The sequence below is a fragment of the Canis lupus genome, chromosome 13 (genome assembly GCF_048164855.1).
Source record: "Canis lupus baileyi chromosome 13, mCanLup2.hap1, whole genome shotgun sequence".
Classification (NCBI taxonomy): domain Eukaryota; kingdom Metazoa; phylum Chordata; class Mammalia; order Carnivora; family Canidae; genus Canis; species Canis lupus.
In genome coordinates, this window is record NC_132850.1 from 50,185,732 (window position 1) to 50,212,641 (window position 26,910).

The 26,910-nt window shown below is 34.5% G+C and overlaps 1 protein-coding gene and 1 pseudogene across 10 annotated transcripts in view; both read right to left on the minus strand.

The window, feature by feature from the left end:
• LRBA (LPS responsive beige-like anchor protein) overlaps positions 1-26,910 on the minus strand; it is a 740,528-nt gene that overhangs the window by 621,886 nt on the left and 91,732 nt on the right. For all 10 annotated transcript variants that reach the window (XM_072773570.1, XM_072773571.1, XM_072773578.1 and 7 more), the window contains exons 6-9: positions 18,901-19,022; positions 18,693-18,819; positions 17,894-18,013; positions 15,894-16,040 (exon numbers count right to left, since the gene is read on the minus strand). In XM_072773570.1, the coding sequence (XP_072629671.1) occupies positions 15,894-16,040; positions 17,894-18,013; positions 18,693-18,819; positions 18,901-19,022 (516 nt within the window). The remainder of the gene's footprint in view (positions 1-15,893; positions 16,041-17,893; positions 18,014-18,692; positions 18,820-18,900; positions 19,023-26,910) is intronic.
• On the minus strand, positions 10,473-10,826 carry LOC140602233 (large ribosomal subunit protein eL34-like; annotated as a pseudogene).

A 26,910-nucleotide genomic window follows, 5' to 3' on the forward strand; every position in this document is an offset into this window, starting at 1 on the left:
TACATTTAAAAAATGTAAAACCTAGGTCCTTCAGCAGGTATCTTATTTTTTATTGTATTTTTGTCTTTCTGGATTTTTTAAATTGTGCTTAACATGTTACATAAAATTTACCATCTTAAACATTTACAAGTTTACAGTACAGTAGTATTAACTATATGCATATTCTTGTACAACACATCTCTAGAACTCGAACACCATGCAAAACTGAAATGCAATTATTTATCGAACAACAGCTCATTTCTACCTTTCCCCATCCCCTGGCAACTACCATTCTATTTTCTGATTCAATTACTGTGACTTTTTTTTTTTTTTTTACAATTCATATAACTGGTATCCTAGCATACTTTTTATTTGCTTATTTCATGTAGCAAACGTCCTCAAGATTCACCATGCTGCAGTATATGTCAGAATTTCCTTCTTTTTAATGCTGAATAGTATTCCATTGAACATATATACCACACTTTATCTATTCATTTGTCCATGGGCATTTAGGCTATCTTGGATATCATGAATAATGCTATAATACACTTAAGTATGAAAATATCTCAGATCCTGTTTTTAATTATTTTGCATATACACATAGAACTGACAATGCTCAATTACATGGTAATTCTATTTTTGATCTCTTGAAGAACCCCCAATACTGCTTTCCATAGAGCCTGTACCATTTTATGTTCCCACTGAACAGTGCCTTAGGTACGGATTTCTCCATACCCTAGCCAATACTTATTTTGTTCCTTAACAAAAGCCATTCTAAGGGAGTGTGAGGTGGTATCTACCGTGGTTCCAACTTGCATTTCTCTGATGATTAGCGATGCTAAGCATCTTTCCTTGTTTGTTCACAATCTGAGCATCTTCCTTGGAGGAAGTCTACTCCAGTCCTTTGCCCACTTTTTAAGTGGGTTATTTGGGTATTTTTTGTTGTAGAATTGTAGGAGTTACATTATGTATTCAAGATATTAACCCTTTAGCAAAGACATGGTTTGTAGTATTTTCTCCCATTCCATAGCTTGTCCTCATACACAAAAGCTTTGATGTGTAAAAGATTTTAAGTTGGAAGACACATTTGTTTTTGCCTTTGTTGCCTACTTTTTATTTTGGTATCATATCTAAAACACCACTGCCAAACTCAATGTCATGAAATTTTTCCTCTGTTTTCAGGTAGGAGTTTTATGATTTAGATCTTCAATCCATTCTGAGTTAATTTTGATACATGTTGTAGGATAAGGATTCAATTTCTTTATTGTCCATGTGGATATCCACTTTTCATAAAACCATGTGTTATAGAGACTATCCTCTCTCCATCGTGTGATCTTTGCATCTTTGTAGAATATGACTTGAGCACACATGCAAATATTTATTTCTGGACTCTCAATTGTGTTCCATTGGTCTCAATTAGTTCCGTTACATGTTTACCTTTACACAAGTACCATAATGCTTTATTATACCTTTTAATATATACTGAAAACCAGAAATGTGAGAGCTCTAATCATGTTCTTCTTTTTTAATGTTGTTTTAGGCATCTGGAAACCCTTGAGATTCCATACAAACTCTGAGATGGTTTTTTCCATTTCTGTAAAAATAGATGTCATGGAGATTTTGATAGGAATTTTACTGAATCTGTTGGTTACGTTGAGTAGTATGACTTTTTTTTAACAATTCCTTCAAACCATGAACAAAGGATATCTTTCCATTTGGGTCTTTAATTTCTTTCAGCAATGTTTCGTATTTTTGACCTTCCTTAGGTGAGTTTGTTCCTAAGCATTTCTTTTTATGCTATCGTAAATGAGATTGTTTTATTTTTTTTCAAGTTGTTCACTGTTGGTGTATACAGATGTAGAGGAGTTTTGCTGTTGAGCTGTATGCATCCTGCAAACGCACTGATTTTATCAATTCTAACAAGTTTCTGTGAAATATTTAGGGTTTTCTATATTTTAAAATCACATTACCTACAAAGAGAACATTTTACTTCATGCCTTCCAACTGGGATGCCGTCTCTTTCTTCTTCTTGATTAACTGCTCTGGCTAAAATAGCTGGTACTAAGACCTGCAGAAATGTTGAGAATAAGAATTCTTGCCTTGTTCCTGATCTTAAAGGAAAAGCTTTCAGTCTTTCACTGCAGCATCTGATGTCGACTATGGGCTTTTTATATATAGCCTTATTATTTTTAAGTAGTTTCTTCTACTGGTAATGTGTTGAGTGTTTAGGAAAGAATGTTGAATTTTGTCCAATAGTTTTTCTGCATCGAGATGATCATGTGGTTTCTCTCCTTTACTTTGTTAACATGTGTATTACAATGACTGACTTTTATATGTTGAGCCATCCCTCCATTCCAGGAAAAAATCCCCATTGGTCAGAGTATGATCCTTTTGGGGTGCTCTTGAATTTAATTTGTTAGTATTGTGTTGAAGATTTTTGCATTGATATTAATCAGGGATACTGATCTGTAATTTTCTTTACCTGCAGTGCCTTTGACTGTGATATCAAGGTAATGCTTGCCTCGTAAAATGGGCTTGGAAGCATTCTCTCTCTTCATTTTTGAAAGTACTGACTGGTGTTAATTCTTCTTTAACATTTGAATTCTCCAGGAAATTCATATGTAGTACTCATTCAGAAGTTTTTGATTACTGATTTAATTTCCTAAGTAGTGGGGCACCTGGGTAGCTCAGTGGTTGAATGTCGGTCTTTGGCTCAAGCCGTGATCCCAGGGTCCTGGGATGGGGTCCCACATCAGGCTCCCCGCGTGGAGCCTGCTTCTCCCTCTGCCTATGTCTCTGCCTCTCTCTGTGTCTCTCATGAATAAATAAAAATAAAATCTTAAAAAAAATCATTCATTGTAGTCTCATTATTCTTTTTATATTCAGGGCATTAGTAGTAACACCTCCTCTTTCATTTCTTTTAGTTATGAGTCTTCCCTTTTTATTAACTAGCTAAAAATTTGTCAGTTTTGTAGATTTTTTTAAGATTTATTCATTTATTTATGATATATATATATATATATATATATATATATAGAGAGAGAGAGAGAGAGAGAGGGGCAGAGACACAGGCAGAGGGAGAAGCAGGCTCCATGCCTGGAGCCCGATGCGGGACTCGATCTCGGGACTCCAGGATCATGCCCTGGGTCAAAGGCAGGCGCCAAACCGCTGAGCCACCCAGGGATCCCAGTTTTGTAGATCTTTTAATAAAAATTCTTAGCTCTGTTAATTTTTGTTGTTGTTCTAGTCTCTATTTCATTTATTTCTGCTCTAAATCTTTAATATCTTTAATACTTCCTTTCCTCTGATAACATTGGGTTTAGTTTGCTCTTCTTTTTCTAGTTACTCAAAAGGCAAAAATTACATTATTTTTAAGTAGGTGTTTGTCACTATAATCATTCCTCTTACTATTGCTTTCACTAAATCCCATAAGCTTTGGTATGTTGTTTTTGTCTTCACTTGGCTCAAGAAAGTTCTTGATTTCTTTGTCCCATTGGTTGTATAAGGGTATGTTGTTTCATTTTCACAAATTTGTGTATTTTCCAGATTTCTTCTGCTGATCTCATTCTAATGTGGTAAGAAAAGATACTTGGTATGATTTCATTAGTCTTAAATGTGTTAATTTTGTGGCCTAACATATCTATCCTGAAGAATGCTCTATATGAGCTTGGTAAGAATGTGTACTCTATTCTTCTTTGGTGAGGTGTTCTGTATATATCTATTAGGTTTAACTAGTCTACATAGTTGTCCATGGTCTCTATTTCCTTTGTGTTCTCTCCGGTTGTTATATCGATTATAGAAACGGTTTTGAAATATCCTACCATTATTGTGTTACTATATACTTTTCAATTCTGTCAATGTTTTCTTCATGTATATTTTTAATTTTTTGAGGAATTCATTTTTTTGTTTTTATTGAAGTTCAATTTGCCAAATTAGGTTATGTATATTTAATTGTTAGATCTTCCCGGTGAATTGATACTTTTATCATTACAATTTCCTTCTTTGACTCTTGCAATAGTTTTGACTTAAAGTCTACTTTTTCTGATATAAAAATGGCACCCTTGCTCCCTTTTGGTTACCATTTGCATGAACATCTTTTTCCATCCTTTCATATTCAGCCTATGTATGTCCCTTGATCTACAGTGCCTCTCTTGTAGACAAAATACAGTTGGATGTTTTTTTAAATCCATTTAGCCAATCTATTTAAGCGGGAAGTTTAATCCTTTTACATTCAAAGTAGTTATAGGGAAAGACTTACTATTGCTATTTTGTTCATTGTAATTTGTTAACTGACTTCTTTTATGTGCCAATGATTTTTGGTACTTCTATTCCTTTCTCCTTTTGTCTTATGTAAAGTTCTATAGGTATTTTCTTTGTACTATCCATGGGAATTACATAAAACATCTTAGTTATAATACTCTATTTTAAGCCAATAACAATTTAAGTTCAATTACATACAAAACCTTTACTCAGGGATCCCTGGGTGGCGCAGCGGTTTGGCGCCTGCCTTTGGCCCAGGGCGCGATCCTGGAGACCCAGGATCGAATCCCACGTCAGGCTCCCGGTGCATGGAGCCTGCTTCTGTCTCTGCCTCCCTCTCTCTCTCTCTCTCTCTCTCTCTCTCTCTCTCTCTGTGACTATCATAAATAAATAAAATTTAAAAAAAAAAACAAAACAAAACAAAACCTTTACTCATTTACATCTCCGTCACCGCTTTATGTTGCTTATATCAAAAATTACATATTTTTATATTGCATACATAGGTTTAGATATTTTATGCTTTTGTATTTTAAATCCTATACCAGAATTAAAAGTGACTTATGCACTAACAGGATTACAATATTACAGGATTCTATATTTGCCTATCTATCTACCTTTACCAGTGAGCTCATATTTTATTTTATCTTTTTAACCATACTTCTAAATAATCACAGACAAGGATTTTTTCTTTGATTAAAACAGCAACCAATTAAAGCTAAATAGAATGTCTTTTCCAACAAAGACTTGTTGGATTCAACTTGTGAATTCTGCTTCAATGATGTTATAAAAATAAAATATAGGGCAGCCCAAGTGGCCCAGCGGTTTAGTGCCGCCTTCAGCCCAGGGTGTGATCCCTGGAGACCCAGGATCAAGTCCCACGTCAGGCTCCTTGCATGGAGCCTGCTTCTCCCTCTGCCTGTGTCTCTGACTCTGTGTGTGTGTGTCTGTCATGAATAAATAAATAAAATATTTAAAAAATAAAAAAATAAAAATAAAATATAAAACAGGGTAAGACTGCCTTTACCTTTCTGGCTTCTATATGAAACATTTAAAAAGCTTTAATTAAATATTTTTCTAAAATTCCTGCCTCCTAAATATAAGCTGTTAATTTCTAAGCACTGATATTTTTTAGCGTAATGAAAGCTAATTATAATGAGAATGTTAATATAACTGTAATAAATGCTTTTAAACAAGTTAATAAATTATTTTAAGAGGAAATGTCATTTGGGCAACCTACAAAAGCTAACCTATTTACCAACTTACAATATATAGCTGTATGATCTGGGAGATTATATAACCCATTTCCAAAGGCAGAAAGTGAGAAACTCTGAAGAAATTAACTGACTTATTTGAGTCCAAAAAAGTCAGTTCTTCTTGCGGAAGAGTAAAGATTTTTCAATAAAGAGAATAATTTAGTCTCTGCTACTATTCAAAGTACAGTACTGCAATATCAGCAGGTACATTTTTTAAAAAGAAGAAACATTTTTTCTATTTTGAATGGAATTTAGGAATAAATCACTCCCACTAACAAATCTTAACTAAACTAAATCTAAACAAAAACTAAAATTTTGACACATTTCAGGAATTGCTAACTTTACTGAAATAATATTCTTGTATAAGTACTATTTGATACAATTAATTAAAATAAAAACAATACCCTAAGTACTTAAAGCAATATGGTGTTTCATCAAACGCTAAGAATATATAAAAGCATTTAACCCTTCATTTCTTTTGAAATATATATTTTTTAATCCTTAAAGTACTTAATTGTACTGTTTAAAAGTTCATTCAGATTGCTGGCTTTTCATATCCCTGCTATCTTCACTTTGAGGAATTCTCTAAAACATGGATTACACAACAGATTTTAATAGCAATACATAGAGCAAGAAGTGATTCTATGATCATCAATTTCTCAACTCACATGATTTTTTAAGGTTTTATTTATTTATCTGAGAGAGAGTGTGCACATTCTCAAGGGGTGGGGGCGGGGGTGGTGAGGGGGATAGGTTGAGAGGGAGAAGGGAGAGGGAGACTTTCCACTGAGCAGAGCAGGGAGCCTGATGAGGCAGGGCTCAATCCCAGGACCCTGGGATCATGACCTGAGCTGAAAGCCGATGCTTAACCAGAGCCACCCAGGCGCCTCTCACCTCTCATGATTTTTAGTGCAGTTTTATCACTATTTGACCATACAAATGAAAAGACTAGACATTCACAGATCAGAGATGACTATAAGATTTTTGACTAGTACTAATATTAGCAGTTATTTGTACACATTGACCAATAAAGTGCCTTCTGGACCTCAGTATATTACGTAGATAAGATAATAAACTATGACCAAGTGTGATTATCCCAGGAACACAAGATTGACTTACTAACATTTGAAAAATCAATTTAAAGGCCAAAAATCATGATCATCCCAAAAGAAGCACAAAGAACAAATGATAAAATCCAACACCTCTCCATGATGAAAACAGTCAACAAACCAGGAATAAAAGTGAACTTCCTCAAATTAACAAAGAACATCTATGAAACGCTAATAACAACCACATTGATGGTAAAAATTGGAATGCTTTTTCTCCTAAGATCAGTAAAAATACAGGGATGTCTGCTTTCAACATTTTTTCCAGGTTTTTTTCTTTTTGATTGTGGCGAGAATACTTAACAGGAGAGCGATCCTGTTAACAGATATTAAGTATAGTAAACAGTATTGTTATCTAGAGGCACAATGTTGTAGAGAAGATCTTTAGAACTATTCATCTTGTATAAATGTAATTGTATTTATTTTAAGATTTTATTTATTTATCCATGAGAGACACAGAGAGAGAGAGAGGCAGAGACACAGGCAGAGGGAGAAGCAGGCTCTATACAGGGAGACATGAGACTCAATCCTGGGTCTCCAGGATCACACCCCGGGCCGAAGGCGGCACTAAACCACTGAGCCACCCGGGATGCCCTTGCATAAGTATAATTTTAGACCCATTGATTGGCAACTCCCCCTATCTCTCTCCCCTCAGCCCCTGGCAGCCACCATTCTGTTTGCTGTTTCTATGGGTTTGCTATTTTAGATCTCTTACATGAGTGGAAACATGTAGTATTTTTTTTTTCTGTGACTGGTATATTTCACACAGCCTAATGTCCTCAAAACACTCTATAGTACAGTTTCTAGCCAGAGCTGTTAGGCAAAGAAAAGAAATAACAGGCATCTGGACTGTAAAAATGAATTAAAACTATCACAATTTGTAAATGATACAATCTTAAGAGAAAATCCCAAACCCCAATTTCACACAGCCTAATGTCCTCAAAACACTCTATAGTATAGGTTCTAGCCAGAGCTGTTAGACAAAGAAAAGAAATAAAAGGCATCTGGACTGTAAAAATGAATTAAAACTATCACAATTTGTAAATGATACAATCTTATATAGAAAAAAATCCCAAACTCCACCACATGCACACAAATATATAGAGACAAGCAATTAATAACCTGAAAATGAAATTAAGAAACTAATAGTACATAAAAGAAGAAAATATTTAGAAACAGACTTAACAAAAGATATGTAAGACTTGTTGACTGAAATCTATAAAAGAAATTAAAGCAGACCTAAATAAATGTAAAGATAACCCATGCTCATGGACTGGAAGACTTAATATTGTTTCTTTTTGCTTTTATTTGTTTTGAGGCTTATTTTTTATTATTTGCTTAATACTCTTAAGATGACAAAAAAAACTCGCCAAATTTATATACGGATTCAATGCAATAGCTATCAAATTCCTACCTTATTTTACAAAAGTTGACAAGCATATTTTAAACTCATATAAAAACACAAGATACCAGGAACGGCCAAAACAACCTTGAAAAAAAACAAAGTTGGAGGACTCACATTTCCTCCCTAAGAAAAATGGATTACAAAACTGCAGTATTCAAGACTGTGTGCTACTGGCCTAAGGATACAGTACAACTGAATAGAACTAAAAGTCTAGAAATAACATTTACATTTATGGTCAATTGATTTCTGATGAAAGTATCAAGAAATTCAAGAGGGAAAGAATATTCTTTTCAATAAATGATGGTGAGAAATCTGGAAATACAAATGCTAAAAAATGAAGTTGCACCAAATATAAAAATTAACTCAAAATCGATCAAAGACTTAAATCTAAGAACTAAAACTATAACACATTTATAGGAAAACAAAAGGGTAAATCTTCATGAAATTGATTATGAAATATCTTCTGAGGTATAAAGCACAAATAATAGAAAACAGAGACAAAATGAAACAAAAGTTTCATTAAACTTAAGTTTTTTCTTCAAAGGAAAGCATCAAGAAAGTGGCTTGTCACTTTGCAAAAATATTTGGAAATCACATATCTGACAATGAACCTGAATTTAGAATATAATTTTAAAACTCTTAAAGCTGGGATCCCCAGGTGGCTCAGTGGTTTAGCGCCTGCCTTCGGCCCAGGGTGTGATCCTGGAGACCCAGGATCGAGTCCCACATCAGGCTCCCTGCATGGAGCCTGCTTCTCTCACTGCCTCTCTCTCTCTCTCTCTCTCTCTCCTCTCTCTCTCTGTGTGTCTCTCATGAATAAATAAATAAAATCTTTAAAAATAAAAAAATAAAATAAAACTCTTAAAGCTGAGGCTGAGGGGAGGAAGAATGGAAAGTTGTTGTTCAATGGGTGGGTATACAGTTTGTTCTGCAGGATGAAAAGAGGTCTGCAGACAGATTACACAACAACATGAACATACCTAATACTACTGCACTGTACACTTAAAAATGACTAAGTAGTAAATTTTATGTGTATTTCACTGCAATTAAATTTTTTTAAAGATTTTATTTATTTATTTATTTATTCATGAGAGACACACAGACAGAGAGAGGCAGAGACACAGGCAGAGGGAGAAGCAGGCTCCATGCAGGAGCCTGACGTGGGACTCGATCCCGGGTCTCCAGGATCAGGCCCTGGGCTGAAGGTGGTGCTAAACCGCTGAGCCACCTGGGCTGCCCGCAATTAAATATTTTAATGACTCTTAAAACTCAACAAAAAGATAGCCCACCCTTTAAAAGAGCAAAGTACGTGAATAAACATTTCTCCAAAAAAGAATACATCAAAACACATGAAAAGAGGCTCAACATCATGTTACAGGGGAAATGCAAATCAAAGGACAATAAAACACCATTTCACACCCACAATAATGGCTATAGTCAAAAAGTACAATAATACATGATGGAAAAGATAGGGAGAAATCAGAATCCTGATATAATGCTATGCAAGTGTACAATGATACAGTCACTTTGAAACAATCTGGAAGCTTCTCAAATGGTTAGATACCATATTACCCAACAAGTCCACCCTGGATATAAACCCAAAAAAAATGAAAATATATGTTCACATGAAAACTTCTACATGAGGGCTCATAATAACATTATTCATAATAGCCAGAAGTGGAAACAGCCCAATGACCATTAATGAATGAATAAAAATGTATATATCCATACAATAAAATATTTAGTAATAAAAAGTAAAGCATTATGGATGCATACTACACCATGGATGGACCTTACAAACATTATGCTAAGTGAAAAAAAGTCAATCACAAAAGATCACATACTGTATGATTTCATTTATATGAACTGTCCCCCAAACAGACAAATCCACAGAGACAGTAAATTACAGGTTACTAGGGACTGGGAAGGATAGAAAATGAGGAGTGACTGCTGCTGAGTATATAATTTCTTTTTGGGACAAATAAAATTTAACATTAGAGAGTGGTAATAGTGACACAATTTTGTTAATACACCTAAAATCACTGAATTGTACATATTAAATAGATGAACGGTATACTATGAATTATATCTCAGTAAAGCTTCTATTTGAAAAATCATTCAGAGTAAAGACTATTTACTGACGAAGCTTTAAAACAAACTTCAAAGAAAAAAACTTAGATGAAAGTAACTATCAACTACCAGAACAAAGCACAATGCTCTTTAAGGAAAATCAACAAAATCATACACCTAGATGGTAAAAAGCATAAGGTTGACTATCTAATTATTAAAATTATTAAACCAAGAAGCATGAAAGAACCAGGAAAAATCAATGCATAAAAATAGACTCAGAAATATAAATGATAAAAGCAGAAGAAAAAGATATTAAGCAGCCATTATAATGATAGTCAAGTATATTTTTATTTTTTTAAGCCTTTTGATTTTTTTATTACTCAAAAAAGTTTCACTTTTTTATTTAGCTTTCTGACTCTGTGCTTGTACCTTCAATACTTAAACAACAATTCTCTACTCTTCAATAAGGAAAGCACACTTTATCCTATCACAAACATACGTAGTACACATGGAACCACCACAGGCCCTCCTGATATGCTTTTTCATACTAAACAACCTCATAAAAATTTTAGGTCTCCCAGCACAAACTCCTCAAAGTCAGCCTGGGCATACACCACATGAGGATTTTGGTGCTTTCCCAACCTTCTTGGTATAAAGGTAAATAACTCTACTTCCAGGGGTTCAAGACACCCTAGTTTTGTTAGAGGCTGTATTGTAGGACAGCCTACAATGATATGTCAAATGCTGGACCATTCTGAATGCCTAGAAACACCATGCCTAGAAGAGGAAAAAGGATGTTCAAGTATATTTTTAAAAGACAAACACTGTAGGGAAAGATACATGATAATGAAAAGATCAAAACTTATAGAGAGAAAATACAGAAATTATGTGAAATCAAATATTCACCTGATAGAATTAATGGCTGATCAGATTTGATAACAAAGGATTAGTGGACATAATAATACTGCAATGAAAACAATCCAAAATAAAACATCTTTTATAAATTAGGCAACAATATACTCACAATGACCTGTTTGCTCATATCTGAGTCTAAAATAAATGTAATATGAATCACAGAAAGAGAAAAAGTAAAAAATATATTTGAAAAAATAATGACCAAAAACTTTTCAAATATGACCAAAAATCTAAACCCAGAGATCCAGTAAGTCAAGCATTCTGAAGCAGGCTTAGTACACACATATACAAAAATACCAACATTCACCATATTCAATTTCTGAAAGCCAGTGATAAAAAGAAAATCTTAAAACCAACAAAATAGATATATTACATACAGAGGAAGTAGTAAAATAAAGACCATACACTTTTTATCAGAAACCATGCAAATCAGTTAATAAGAGAACTGTGAAAAACAAAAAAAAGAAAACTATCACCTTAGAATCACCTATAATTACTGAGACTATTTTTCAAAAATGAAAGCCAAACTAACACTTCCTCAAAAAAAAAAGCTGAAAAAAGTCATTAACAGTAAATTTTCATTACAAGAAATATTATTCAAATGGAAAAAAAATGATATAAGATAGAAACATGAATCTACACAAAGTGATGTGCTCTAGGAATGGTAATAAAGAGGTAAATACAAAAAACATGATCTTGATCATTCCTATTGTTTTTAAAATATAAAATGAAAGTAAATAACTAAAAAAAAATGTACCACAGGAACTATATAGTACATGAAGAAATAAAACTTAAATTAACAAAATAAAGGACAGGAGGAGAAATTGCAGGATTATGCAGGAAGATGCTTATACTATATAATATCATTTGTTGGTAGACTATAATAAGTTATTTTTAAAAAATAATAAATCAGGGCAGCCTGGGTGGCTCAGCGGTTTAGCGCCGCCTTCAGCTTAGGGCCTGCTCCTGGAGACCTGGGATCGAATCCCACCGTCTGGCTCCCTGCATAGAGACTGCTTCTCCCTCTGCCTGTGTGTCTCTCTCTCTTTCTCTCTTCTCTCTCTCTCTCTCTCTCTCTCTGTCTCTCATGAATAAATAAAATCTTTAAAATAATAATAATAATAATAAATCAGGTGCACCTGGGTGGCACAGTTGGTTAAGAGTCTGCCTTCAGCTCAGGTCATGATCCAGGGTCCTGGGATTAAGCCCCCCTTTGGGCTCCCTGATCAATGGGGAGCCTGCTTCTCCCTCTCTCTCAAGCACCCCTCTCACCTCCGCTTGTGCACACACACACACTCTCTCAAATAAAATCTTTTAAAATAATAAGAAAAATAAACCAATAATAGAAATAAAATGAAACATTAAATAATACGCAGTTAATTCAAATCAAAGCAGGACAAAACAGAAGAATCAAAGAACAGATGAGAGAAATACAGCACAAATCACAAGACAGCAGATTTAAGACACATAGTATCTGAACTTACACTGATTATAAATTATGTAAACACTCCAATTAAAAGGAAAGACTGTCAGACTTGATAAAAAAGCTAAACTCATTTTATAAAATTCAACATCCATCTAATGGTAATTCTCAGGAAACCAGAAATAGAAATTGTTCAACTTGATAAAAGGCATCTATAAAATATATATGATTGCTTTACCCCTAAAATCAGAAACAAGGCAAAAATATCTACTCTCACCCAGTACAATAATGCAAAAAAGGTAAGAGGCATACAGACTGGAAATGAAGTTAAATTTACAGTCTATATGAACATATTGTATAGGAAATCCAGGAACAACAATCATAAAAAAAAGCTAGTAAAACAATAAGTAAATTTAGCAAGGTCAATAAACAAAATTCAACTATGTTTCTATGTACTAGAAACAAATATTTAGAAACTGAGATTTTTAAATACAACTTATTACTCTAAAAATATGAAAATGCCTAAGAATACATTTAACAAAATGTATATATGACCTACACAATGAAAACTAAAAAAAAGTACCAGGAGAATTTTTTAAAAACCTAACTAAATCGAGAGATACATCAGGTTCACAGACTGGAAAAATCATTATTAGTAGGATGCCCAATTCATCCCTCACTGTTCTATATATTCAACACCAACTAAAATCCCAGTAGAATTTTTGTAGAAAATGATTAAGTGGGTTCTAAAAGATATCTGGAAATGCAAAGGACTTAGAAAAGCCAAACAATTTGAAAAAGAATACAGTTGAGAGTTTTAGACTTTGTTTTTAAGACTTACTATGAAACTAACAATAATCAAGACAGTACGTACAATTTGGTGTAAGAAAGACATATAAGTCATTGAAACACAATACAGCCTCAGAGATGCCAAGGTAAGGTAATGGAGAAAGAATATTATTGACAAAAAATTAGTACTGGAACACCAGAGTCTCCATATGGGAAAAAAAATGAATCTTGACCCTGATCTCATACCATACATAAAAATTAACTTAAAATGGATAAGCCTAAATATAAATGCTGAAACTATTAAGAGAAGAAAACAGGAGAAATTTTCCCAACCTTGGAATAAGTAAGGATTACTTAGGACAAAAAATCATGACAATAATCAAGAGTTGATAAACTAGAATCATAAAAATTAAATCAATCCATTCTTCAAAAGCCACATTAAAAAAACAGAAGGGCAGGACACCTGACTGGCTCAGTCGATAGAGCATGCAACTCTTGATCTCAGAGTTGTAGTTTGGGCCTCCCGTTGGATGTAGAGATTACTTAAAAATAAAATCTTGGGGGGAAAAAAAGCTAAAGGAAGAAATCAAAAAGGCAAGACATAGACCAGGGGAGAAACATTTGTAACTCATACATCTGATAAGAGTGTCATATTCAGAATATATATTCAGCAATCTCAAAACTCAACAATAAAAAAAACAAAAATATGCAAAAGACGTGAATACACTTCACAAAGGAAGATTCACAAATGACCAGCGGCAATGAAAAGATGCTTGGAAAAAAAAGGAAAGGAAGGGAAGGAAGGGAAGGAAGGGAGGGAGGAAAGAAAGGAAAGAGGGAAAGGGAAAGGGAAAGGGAAAGGGAAAGGGAAAGGGAAAGGGAAAGGGAGAAAGGGAGAAAGGGAGAAAGGGAGAAAGGGAGAAAGGGAGAAAGGGAGAAAGGAAGAAAGGAAGAAAGGAAGAAAGGAAGAAAGGAAGAAAGGAAGAAAGGAAGAAAGGAAGAAAGGAAGAAAGGAAGAAAGGAAGAAAGGAAGAAAGGAAGAAAGGAAGAAAGGAAGAAAGGAAGAAAGGAAGAAAGAAAGAAAGAAAGAAAGAAAGAAAGAAAGAAAGAAAGAAAGAAAGAAAGAAAGAAAGAAAGAAAGAAAGAAAGAAAGAAAGAAAGAAAGAAAGAAAGAGAAAGAAGAAAAGAAAAGCAAGAAAAGGAAATATGCTTGAAATCTCTAGTCATTACAATTATGCAAATTAAAACCAAATTGAGACACTGCTATGTACTTGCTGAAACATCTAATATTAAAAAGATCTGGGAGCCTGAGTGGCTCAGTCAGTTAAGCAACTGCCTTCAGCTCAGGTCATGACGCCACAGTCCTAGGATTGAGTCCTGCATCAGGTTCCCTGCTCAGCAGGAGTCTGCTTCTCCCTTTACCCCTTCCTCCTGCTTGTGATCTCTCTCTCGGTTTTTCTCTCTCAAATAAATAAAATCTTACAAGAAAAAAGAAAAAGGACCAGCAATACAAGATGTTTAGGATGTGGAGCAAGTATAAATTTCATATGCTGCTTGGAAAAATGTAAAATTGTACAACTACCTCAGAAAAAGGCTTGACAATTTCAGTTATCATATCACTTAGTAATTCCACTCTTAAATATTTATGAAATAAAAATGTGTCAGCACAAAGACTCATACACCAATATTCTTATTTTATTCATAGAAGCCAAAAACTGGAAACCCTAATGTCTATCAATAAAAGAATGGATTTTAAAATTGTGTTATATTCATACAACGGAATACTACTCAGCAATACAAAGAAAGTGATATCAAGTGATAGACTAGTGGTTTCTCTCAACAGGAATGCAGTAGGGTTAGAAAAGTGGAAGAAATTGATAGAAGAAGCACAATTGAACTTTTTCCAGGAGGAGAAATGTTCTATTTCTTGATACTTGTGACAGTTATACTTTTGTTAAAATGAATTTAAAACTGTATACTTCACTGACTGTAAAGGTATATGTAAATCAAATCAATAAAACTTATTTTGTTTTCAAAGGAACATAGCAGACTAACTGAAACCAAACTAGACTAATAATGGCTTAACCCATAGGTTTCCAAACTTTCTTAGTTCATGACAGTCTTAGCATTTCAGTAATTGTTTATGTGCTCTAAATCAAAATAAACATTAAGTAATTTGGTTCACACAACTCTGTATTTTAATAATTTAATAATCATTTGAAAAAATTAAGGCACAAATCAAAAGAAAAAAATAATGTTTCCCTCATTATTCTACTAGCAAAATTATTAATCCTTTTTATGCATCCTGGGCACTGCATAAATTCTCAAATTTGGAAGTGGATTTTCACACACCATCATCATCATTTCCTGTTCCACATTAATTTCCACATGGTACTTGTTTTTTATCAAGTAACTGTTGAAAATTTAGTTGCAAAGATAGACATCATCGAAAGAAATGCAACATGAACTAAAGCTGAAACCTGAGCTAGTAGCTTGCACAGTGCCCCACATATGGCAAGTATACTGTGTTTCCCTTAAAAATTTAAAGTAACCTTCAGATTCCTGTGATTATCCTGTGGTAACTCCGATTACCTGGACATTCAGTTCTGTAACCCAAGGTAGGTTACCCCATGCATCACCTACCTTCAAATAAAGCTCAACTAACACTAAACAGTGAACAGCAAATAAAGTACCTTATATCCCAGGCCCAACTGATAAATAGCAAAAATCTGAGCGGCATTAAGAGCTTCACTGAAAAGGTAAACTGCAGTCATCTGACCACAAAACACTCTATTAGCATCTGCGGTTTCTGATGAGCCGAGGAAACATTTGTCAAAGGTCTGCGAAAGAAAACAGATTTTATTAGAGAAAAAAAAAACTATCTCCTCTAGAAATAACAACCTATATTGCTTAAATATTTTAGTATAAATGTTTTGTCCATTCTAAACTAACCTGACTAGATTAAAATAATTCATTCAGCATTTCACTTCATTCATTCACTGTTACCTTCTATGGAAATCAGGAAAGACATCACAGAAAAAGAGATTTAAGTTTTCCAGAGTACGATAAATAAAACTTGATGACAAAGTGGAGGTAGGAAATGAGAGTCAGAGAAATCATTATAGACTCTGAAGGTTCGTACTTGGGCAACCAAAGAAGCAGTCTTTGTTACAAGAAGGAAAATCATGAGTTAAGTTTAGGACACAATCAATCTGCCTTAATATGGATGGAGCTTACATGAATGGAGAAGTAACTGCCAACAGGGTTCTGTAAGTTTGGTGAAAAGTTAAAATTGTAAAAGATTTTTGCAGATATCAAGCTATAGATAACAGGTGAGGTCTTGAAGTAGAGACAATCTCTCAAAAGAAATTTGTAAATCTAGAAAAGCAGGGGTATGTTTTTCTTCTAACGTTAAAAAAAAAATTCTCAACATGTAGGTTGCAAACCACATTTTAAAGACCCATCTATACAACAAAGAGGGACTAAAATAAAGTTCTTCACATCTCTTTGAAAGTATCCTTTTGTCTAATAATGACAAAGCCATTATTAGAAAGAATGTTGAAAAAAATATATATATATTAACATTAGAAAGTGAAGAAAAGTTGTTTGCATTTGGGTTCTGATGATAAGCCACCTAAGTCAAATCACTGCTTCACATGCTGCTGATTTTGGCAAGTTACTTAATCTCTCTGTACTACAGTCTCCTTACTTGTAAAATGGAGGTTATTATAGCACTTATCTTGCAATACTGGTACTTTTAGAAAATAAAGCTATTTATTATAATGCCTGGATTGTACTCAATGAAGATGAACATAAGAAAAAAACAGGTTAAGAAACAATAAATATATCTGATTCCATTCTTGTGTTAAAAAAAAATGAGAGCTAACATTTACTGAGCACTTACTCTGTATAAGGCACTGTGCTGATAGACTTGTGAAGAGTATCTCCCATTCAATTAACACATTAACCTTCTGAGACAGGTACTACTTTACACCTATTTTCATGTGGAGAAAACTTATGCCTAATAGATTAAGCAAGGTCATATAGTCTATAAGTGATAGAACTGGATTTCAAAGTCTGTTACAATAACCTGAACTCTTAAGATTATCATTACATAATACATAAATATGTGTAGCATAGGATATAAAAAATGAAGTTAATGGTGAATGGGTGGAATGGTTTGTAATCATTTTCCTGATCTATATTGTTCAAGTTTTCTATTCAAAAATGCCATGGGTAGGAAAAGAGAACTTTTTAATTTAATTCCTATTTAAACTGTAAATTTAATACATATGGATCTCTTTCAATCCTGAAAATATTATAACAGTTATCTATAACTGCAATGATTTGCAAAATTTATAAGCATGCATCATCTAACTCATGACTAAAAATGATCAGAATTCTGCTGTAGAGCTCCCAGCTCTAATTTGCTAAATGAACCAATGATACACCTTCAATATATATCATTACTTATAAATCCTCATCTCTACCCTATCCAGAATAATTTTATAACAAGGACTGAGTAATATCTTATGTGATACATGAACACAGTTCTACTCTATAAATACATTAACATGCTGGCCAAACTATCATCATAAAACTCTGCCATTGTGGTATTTTAAAATTTATACCCAGTGTATATTTTTATTTTAAAAGGTCATGCTTTTAAAATATTTTTTTTCAATTTACTTACATCACTGGTGTTCACAAACCATGTTATCTCACCATAGGAAGCTAGTTCACCATTCACATAACAACGAAGCTCACTGTTCTTCCATCGGTTATAAATGTGCACTATAGTTACCATATACCACTGAATAAGGAAAGTTTGGGAAAAAAAAAAGATTAGGATTCTTGCAATAACTCAACCACATTGATAATAACAAGTAAAACTTATATTATAAATTACAATTAAATCTAAAAATAAAATAAGACTACCTTTATTAAATCCAATATTCAACCTTTGGAACAATAGTTAATCAAGGGAACTCTCAATAGATAAAAACCTATTGTGAAATTACCTTTCCAACATTTTATTATGAATTTTCAAATATATCCCAATAAAGTTGGAAGTTCAGTACAAATACCTTCTTTTCCACCATCTAGATACCACAATTGTCAACATTTTGCCATTTGTTTTATCTACTTATCCATATGTATATACACCATTCATTAATCTCTAAATTTTAAGGCACAAAAGAAAACACCTATTACTACTACGACTAAAGTAACTGCCATTGAAACTTTGCTCTTGTATTTCTTTTAAACTCTATGAATAACAACGTATCACTCCTATTATTATCCAAATCAAGGAGGTTAACAATTGTCCAGTGATTTATACTTCATATAAATAAAGTATACTTATTTACTTCATTTTCTGAAACAGAATAAACAGAGCTGTGTTCTACCACATTACATCATTAATATTAAAACAAAGCATTTTCAAGGCCAGCAGAGCTTGTTAATTTAATTGAGTCAAAAAGAACACATACCTTTTGTGGTTTAAAATCAAATTTCACACAGTGTTGAAAGCCTTTTCCTTTTGACTTTATTGATGTTATAATCAAACAGCCCCCAACAAAGTGAGCAGAGTAACCAAGACCTTTGCTCGTTCTGAAACTACAAAGAATAATTTTCAATGTACCTCTAAATATTCTCACATTTTCAAAGAAAATAACACTAAGTTACAAAAATACATACCAATATAAATATGGTTTATCCTTATCCACATTGATGTTATTTACAGGATCCATTCTTAGCCAGGTATGAAATGTAAAACCATTCTGGTATGGCCATTTGGCTATAGGAGGTAATGCAATGGCCTAAAGGAAAAAACTTGAGTTATTGATTCACATGAAAAACTTTACTACTGAAGTAAAGAAAATAAGACTTTAAAATACTGCATATATTTCTACCACATGTCATTCCATACTCTGATTAAAATATCTAAAAGTCTCTTTATCCAAGACTTTAAATAACTTCTAAATTTTCCAAAATACATAATAATATTACTTTAATTAAATGATAAAAACATTCCATGTTACCTGCTAGATACACAAATTTTATTTGCTTAATTTCTTACATGAAAAAAAGATTCAAAAGTATTCTAATTAAAAGAAATAGGTAATGATATCATCGGAAATTTGTTGCTTAGATGTTAAGGTATTAGAAGAGAAAGACAAGAAAGGAAAAGAAAAAAGTTAAGGAAAAAATCTTAGAATGTGATTTTTATTAGCAAATATAAAGCTGGAAAGTTTATGACATTTTAAAATTATATTCAAAGCACTATACAGATGACTTTACCACCTGGTTTAAAATTTTATTGAAAAGATAATTTTATTTAAAATTATAGATTTTAAAATAAAATTTAACTTTAAAGTACATAAGGGACCCAAAATAGCATAAAAACAAAGTTGGATACTCATACTGTCAAATTAAAAACCTACTCCATGAAGCTCCTATAATGAAGACTGCATGATACCGGCATAAAAAAGAAATACAGATCAATGGACTACAATTGAGAGTCCAGAAATAAACCCTTATATTTGTGTTCAACTGATCTTCAACAAGAATGTCAAGACAATTCAATGCGGAAGTTACAGTTTTTTCAACAAATGTGCTGGGATCACAGGGTATCTACAAGAAAAAGTATAAAGTTGACTACTTCCTTACATTATATATGAAAAATAACCACAAATAGATCACAGATCTAAATATAAAAGTTAAAACAATAAAACTCTTGTAAGAAAAAATTAGGAGTAAATCTTTGTGACCCTGGGCTAAGCAAACACTTGTTTATTAGGCCACCAAAAGCATAAGCAACCAAAGAGAAAATACATCAACTGGACTTCATTAGAATTAAAAAAGGTTTGTGCTTTAAAACAAATCACAAAAAAAGTTAAAAGACGAGCCAAAAGAACAAAAGAACGTATTTCCAAATCACACATCTGATAAGGAACTTGTACACAGAATATATAAAGAACTCTTACAACTCAATAACAGAAAGACAAACACAATTTAAAAATGGAAAAAAGATATGAATAGACATGTCTCCAAAGAAGATATGCAAATGGTCAATACGGAAATGAAAAGATGCTCATCATCCATCACCAGTCACTAAGGTAATGCACATCAAAACCACAGATAGATACTACTTGACAACCACCAGGATGGCTGTAATCAAAATGACAGACATTAAAAAGTATTGGCAAATATATAAAGAAATTGCAACCCTCATAAACTGCAGTTGGACCGTAAAATGATAGTCACTTTGGAAAACAATCTGGAAGTTCCTCAAATGTTTAAACATAGACAATATGACCCAGCAATTCTACTCCTAGGTACATACACAAGAGAAATGAAAACATGTCCACAAAGAAACCTGTATGCAAAAGCCCAAGCAGTTTTATTTATAATAGCACAAAAAGTGGAATCAACTCTAATATTCACTAAGTAATGACGGATTAAACAAAAGGTAGATATTTTACATTTGAGTATTAGTAAGCCAGAAAAAAGAATGAAGCAGTGATTCATGCTACAACATGGATAGGCCTAAAAATTAGTATGCTAAATGAAAAAAGCCAATCACCAAAGGCCAGATACCCTATGACTCCATCTGTCTGAATTACCCAGAATAGAAAAATCCACAAATTTAAAGTAGTGGTTGCTTAGGTCTGGGAGTCTGAGGAGGAAATGGACTAAAAAGAACAGAGTTTCTTTTGGGAAAGATGAAAATGTTCTAAATTTGATTGTGATGGTGGTTGTACAACTCTGTAAACACCATAAACCATTCAATTATCCCCTGTACAAGTGACTGATATCATATGTAGATTATAATAAAACTATTTAAAAATCAGACTACACATATTTTTAAACTGTTATAATTTACATATGCACTTATCTACATATACACTAACATACATATATTCCTTTATAAAATATTCCATAAAACATGAAAAACATCCTAGAGCCAAATTTATGCAATAACACTACTGACAACTCAAGAGGCCAATTAAACGCAAATGTTGCATTAAGTAAATAATAGGGAGCACCTGCCTGGATCAGTGGTGGAGCATGTGACTCTTGATCTCAGATTTGTGAGTTCAAGTCCCAAGTTGGGCATAGAGGTTACTTCAAAAAAAGTAAAATAGAATACATAGATCAATGTGTATATATGCTCTCACTCACCAAAAAATGAGAATAGAAAATGGAAAAGCTGCAATGCCAGAGTGGCTCAGATTAAGCATCTGACTCTTGATTTCAGCTCAGATCATGATCTCAGGATTTTAAAATCAGGACTTATGTTGGGCTCCATGCTGAGTGTAGAGCATGCTTAAGATTCTCTGTCTCTGAACATGAGAGACACCTAACTCTGGGAAACAAACAAAGGGTAGTGGGAGGGGAGGGGAGGTGGGAGGAGGGAATGGGGTTGACTGGATGACGGGCACTGAGTGGGGCATTTGATGGGATGAGCACTGATGTTATACTCTATGTTGGCAAATCAAACTCCAATAATAAAATATACAAAAATAAATAAAAATAAAACTTTTTAAAATTCTAGAAAAAGAAAATAAGATTCTCTGTCTCTCTCTCCCTTTAACCCTCCCCCAGTACATGCAAGCATGTGCTTGCTCTCTCTAAAAAAGAAAAAAAGAAAAAAAAGAATATGCAAAAGCTTTATAAAAATAATTTATCCATGAATACTTTAATTTCTCTTTAAAAGCTATATCTAAGGAAAGAAATGAGTCACTGAATATATTTAAAACACCTATTCTCTAAAAGTTACAAAACCTGTTTAGCTGAACTATCCCACTTCCAAGATAAATGCAAGTAAGTGGAATAGATACATTATGATCTCAGAGAAATATAAACAATACAATTAAAATATGCAAGGAATAGAGAGAAGATGGCAGAAGAGTAGGAGGACCCTAGGCTCATCTTGTCCCAGGAACACAGATAGGTAATTATCAAATCATTCTAAATACTCCAGAAATCAACCTGAAGACTGACAGAACAATCTCTACAACTTAAGGGAGAGAAGAGGCCACATCGAGGAAGGCAGGAAGTGAAGAGATGTGGTTTAGAGGATAAATGGATCACAGGTGCTGCAGAGAGGAGGGAGCCATGGTCGCAGAGAAATACAAGAGAGAAGAGCACAAAGGGAACACAAAAGGAGAACATTTCCCCCCAAAGACACAAGCTAGAAAAACGTGAGGGACTGATTTTTCATGAGTTCTGGCAACCAGCAGGACTTGAAAATTGGAGTTTTAAAGGTCAGTGGGCTTGGCTGGGATAGAGCCCTAAGGGTGCTGCCCTACTCCTAGAGAGAAGACAGACTAACAACCCCAGGCAGAGGGCAAGGACAGAGTGATCTGAGGAGCACCTGTGGCACACTGGGGAGAGATTAGTGGAGTTTATCTCTGAGAGGTGGTATTCAAGGAGATGCCTCTCCAGAAAAAAGAAACTGGCTGGCACCATTTCCCTCCCCTGTCTCTCGGTGTACACACAGAGCCACCTGCAGAAAGCAGCTCAGCACCAACACCAGCTGCCTGACTTGCTTATACCAAATCCCATACCTCTGCACCCTGGCACGACTGCCCTGTCAAACTTGCCTCAGTCCCAGCATGGCAGTGAGACCCTCCCACAGAAAACCAGTCCAGGCCCCCTGCCAACACCACATCTCTGAAGTTTTAAAAGTCAGCTGCCTTGCTGGGATAGAGTCCAGAGGGTACTGCACTGCTCCCAGAAAATAGCAGGCAAAACCCTGGAGGTGGACAGTATGGACATAGCAATCTGAAAAAACCCTAGTATACACAGTGGTTATTCACTCTTCTCAGAGTGCTTCCTTGATAGCAGTGTGCACAGAAACACCTCTGCAGGAACAAAGGAGCTAGTGGTGCCATTTCCCTCCCTCACCCCTCTGCATAAACACAGAGCCACTTGAGGGAAGCAGCCCAGACACTAGCTGCCTAACCTGCTTCACCAAGTTAAGTCCTTGGCTTTGGCGGTACTGCTCTTCTCAGTCAAGCAGGCCTCAGTCCCAGCAAGGCAGGCCACTTCCCCCAAAGGAACAGCAGAAACCTCTGCCCACACCACATCTTCCAACCAGAGAATTCTGCAGGACTTTAGTTCTAGTGGAAGTACCATCAGGTCTCATTTAACAGTCAACCAGAACACAACTGGTTAAAACTCGCCACATTCTGACCAAGGACAAAACACTGCCACTTCAGACAAGGAGAGTCTCTGCAGATGAATGGCCTAAAGGACAAAGCAGCCATAACACAACAGCAGAATGCACACAGCACACACCAGAGACACTACCTGAAGCACCAGGCCCTGGACACTATATGATTTCTTCTTCATAAAGCCATTACTCTCAGAAGCAAGAAACATAATGGGCTTTTCTAACATAAGAAGGCAGAGACTTAGATAAAATGCCAAGACAGAGACATTCATCACAAATAAAAGTACAAGGTAAGGTCCCAGAGAGAGATCTAAGGGAAACAGATATAAGTAATGTGTCTCATGGAGAATTTAAAATAACAATAACGAAGACACTTACTGGACTTGACAAAAGAATGGAAGATTTCAGGGAGACACTTAAGAGATAAAAGAGTTAAAAGAGAAAAGAGTTAAAAAAAAAACAAATGAAAAATGCAGTAAGGGAGATGGGAAACAGGCTTGATGCAATGAACACAAGGCTGGGGGAGTAAAAGAATGAATAAGTGATACAGAAGGTAAATTAGTGGAAAATAATGAAGCTGAACAAAAGAGAGAAAGAATAATTATGGAACATGAGAACAGATTTAGGGAACTCAGTGACTCCATCAAAAATAATAACATTTTTATTATATGAGTCCCAAAGAAGAAGAGAGAGAAGAGACAGAACATTCATTAGAGGAAATCAGACCTGAAAAATTCCCTAATCTAGGGAAGGAAACAGACATCCAGATACAGAAGGCACAGAGAACTCTCATCAAAATCAACAAAAGCAGGACAACACCAAGACATTATACTTAAATTTGCAAAATACAGTGATAAAGAGGATGGCTCAGTCAGTTAAGTATCCAACTCTTAATTTCAGCTCAGGTCATGATCTCAGAGTTGTGAGATTGAGCCCAGCATCAGGGCTGGGCATGGTGCTGCCTGAGATTCTCCCTCTCCTTCTCCCTCTGCCCCTGCTTTAAGCCACTCATGCACTCTCTAAAAATAATAATAATAATAATAAATAAAGAACTAAAAAGACCCAGGGTGTCAGAATGGATAAAAAGCAAGACCCATTTAGGGAAGGAAAAAAAAAAAAAAAAGAAAAAGAGGGAGGGAAGCAAATGTTAAGAGACTCTTAAGGATAGAGAACAAACTGAGGGTTGATGGTAAGAGGTGGATGGGGGGTAGGCTAAACAGAGGATGAATATTAAGAAGGGCACTTGTTACAATGAGCACTGGGTATTTTTTTAAAAGGTTTTATTTATTTATTCATTAGAGACACAGAGAGAGAAAGAGAGAGGCAGAGACACAGGCAGAGGGAGAAGCAGGCTCCACGCAGGGAGCCTGATGTGGGACTCGATCCCAAGTCTCCAGGATCATGCCCTGGACAGAAGGCAGGTGCTAAACCACTGAGCCCAGGGTTCTCCAACACTGGGAATTGAGTGATGAATCACTATATTCTACTCCTTAAACCAATATTACACTATGTATTAACTAACTAGAATTTAAATAAAAATTTAGAAAAAAAAATTTTAGAAAGAAAAAAAAAACTCAAGACCCATCTATACGCTGCCTACAAGAGACTCATTTTAGACCTAAAGACACCTGCAGACTGAAAGTGAGAGGATGAAGAAACATTTATCATGCAAAAAGAAATCATAAGATGCCAGAATAGCAATATTTATACCAAAGTATACTTTAAGCCTAAGACTATAACAAGATATGAGGCAGGGCGCTATATCATAATAAAGGGGACAATCCAACAAGAACAATTGTAAACATTTATGCACCCAACATGAGAGCACTCAAATATATAAAACGATTAAAAACAAACATAAAGAAACTAATTGATAATAATACAATAATAGCAAGGGACTTTAACACCCTTTCACATCAATTGAGACATAATCTAAACAGAAAATCAACAAGGAAACAATGGCTCTGAATGACACACTGGACCAGATGGACTTAACAGATATATTCATCATTCCGTCAACATTCCATCCTAAAGCAAAATATACATTCTTTACGAGTGCATATGGCACTTTCTCCAGAATACATCACATACTAGGTCACAACTCAGGTCTCAACACATACAAATATACTGAGTTCATACCACACATATTTTCTGACCACAATGCTATAAAACTTGAAGTCAACCACAAGAAAAAATGTGGAAAGACCAAATACACGGAGGTGAAAGAACATGCTACTCAACAATGACTGGGTCAACCAGGAAATCAAAAAGGAACAAAAAAATATATGGAAAAAATGAACATGAAAACACAGTAGTCTAAAACCTTTGGAATGTAGCAAAAGCAGGACTAAGAGGGAAGTAGAAAGCAATACAGACCTACGTTAACAAGGAAGAAAAATATAAATAAGTAACCTAAACTTATAACTAAAGGAGCAAAAAAACAATAAATGAAACTGAAAGCCAGCAAAAAAGGGAACTAACACAGATTAGAGCAGAAATAAATGATACATAAAAACTAAAAAAGAGAACAGTTCAATGAAAACAGAAGCTCGTTCCTTGAAAAAATTAATAAAATTGTTAAAGCCCTAGTCAGACTTATATAGAGAAAAGACCCTAATATGTAAATTCACAAATGAGAGAAGAGAAATAACCACCAAAATCACAGAAATATAAACAATTATAAGAGAATATTATGAAAAACTATATACCAACAAATTAGACAACCATAAACTACCAAACCAACACAGGAAGAAATACAAAACTGGAATAGACCAATAACCAACAAAGAATTGAATTAGTAATAAAAAATCTCCCAAGAAACAAAAGTCCAAGGTCAGATGGATTCACAGGTGAATTTTACCAAACATTTAAAGAAGAGTTAATATTTATTCTTCTCAATCTATTCCAAAAAATAGAAATGAAAGGAAAACTTGCAAATTCATTCTATAAGGCCAACATTACCCTGATACCAAAACCAGATAAAGACTTGACTAAGGGACGCCTGGGTGGCTCAATGGTTGAGCATCTGCCTTCAGCTCAGGGTATGATCCCCGGGGTCCAGGGATCGAGTCCCGCATCGGGCTCCCTACAGGGAGCTCCCTCTACCTGTGTCCCTCTACCTGTGTCTCTGCCTCTCTGTGTCTCTACCTGTGTCTCTGCCTCTCTGTGTCTCCCATGAATAAATAAATAAAAACTTAAAAAAAAAAAAACTTGACTAAAAAAGAAAACTACAGGCCAATATCCCTGATAAACATGGATGCAAAAATTCTCAATAAAATACTAGCAAACTTAATCCAACAGTACATTAAAGGAATCATTCACCACAATCAAGCAGGATTTACTCCTGGGCTGCAAGGGTGGTTCAATATTCACAAATCAAAAAATAAGATATATATTAATAAAAGAAAGGATAAGAACCACATAATCCTGAGGTGCCTGGGTGGCTCAGTCAGTTAAGCACCAGACTCTTGATTTCGGCTCAGGTCATGATCTCAGGGTCGTGAGGTCAAGCCCCATGTCGGGTTCCA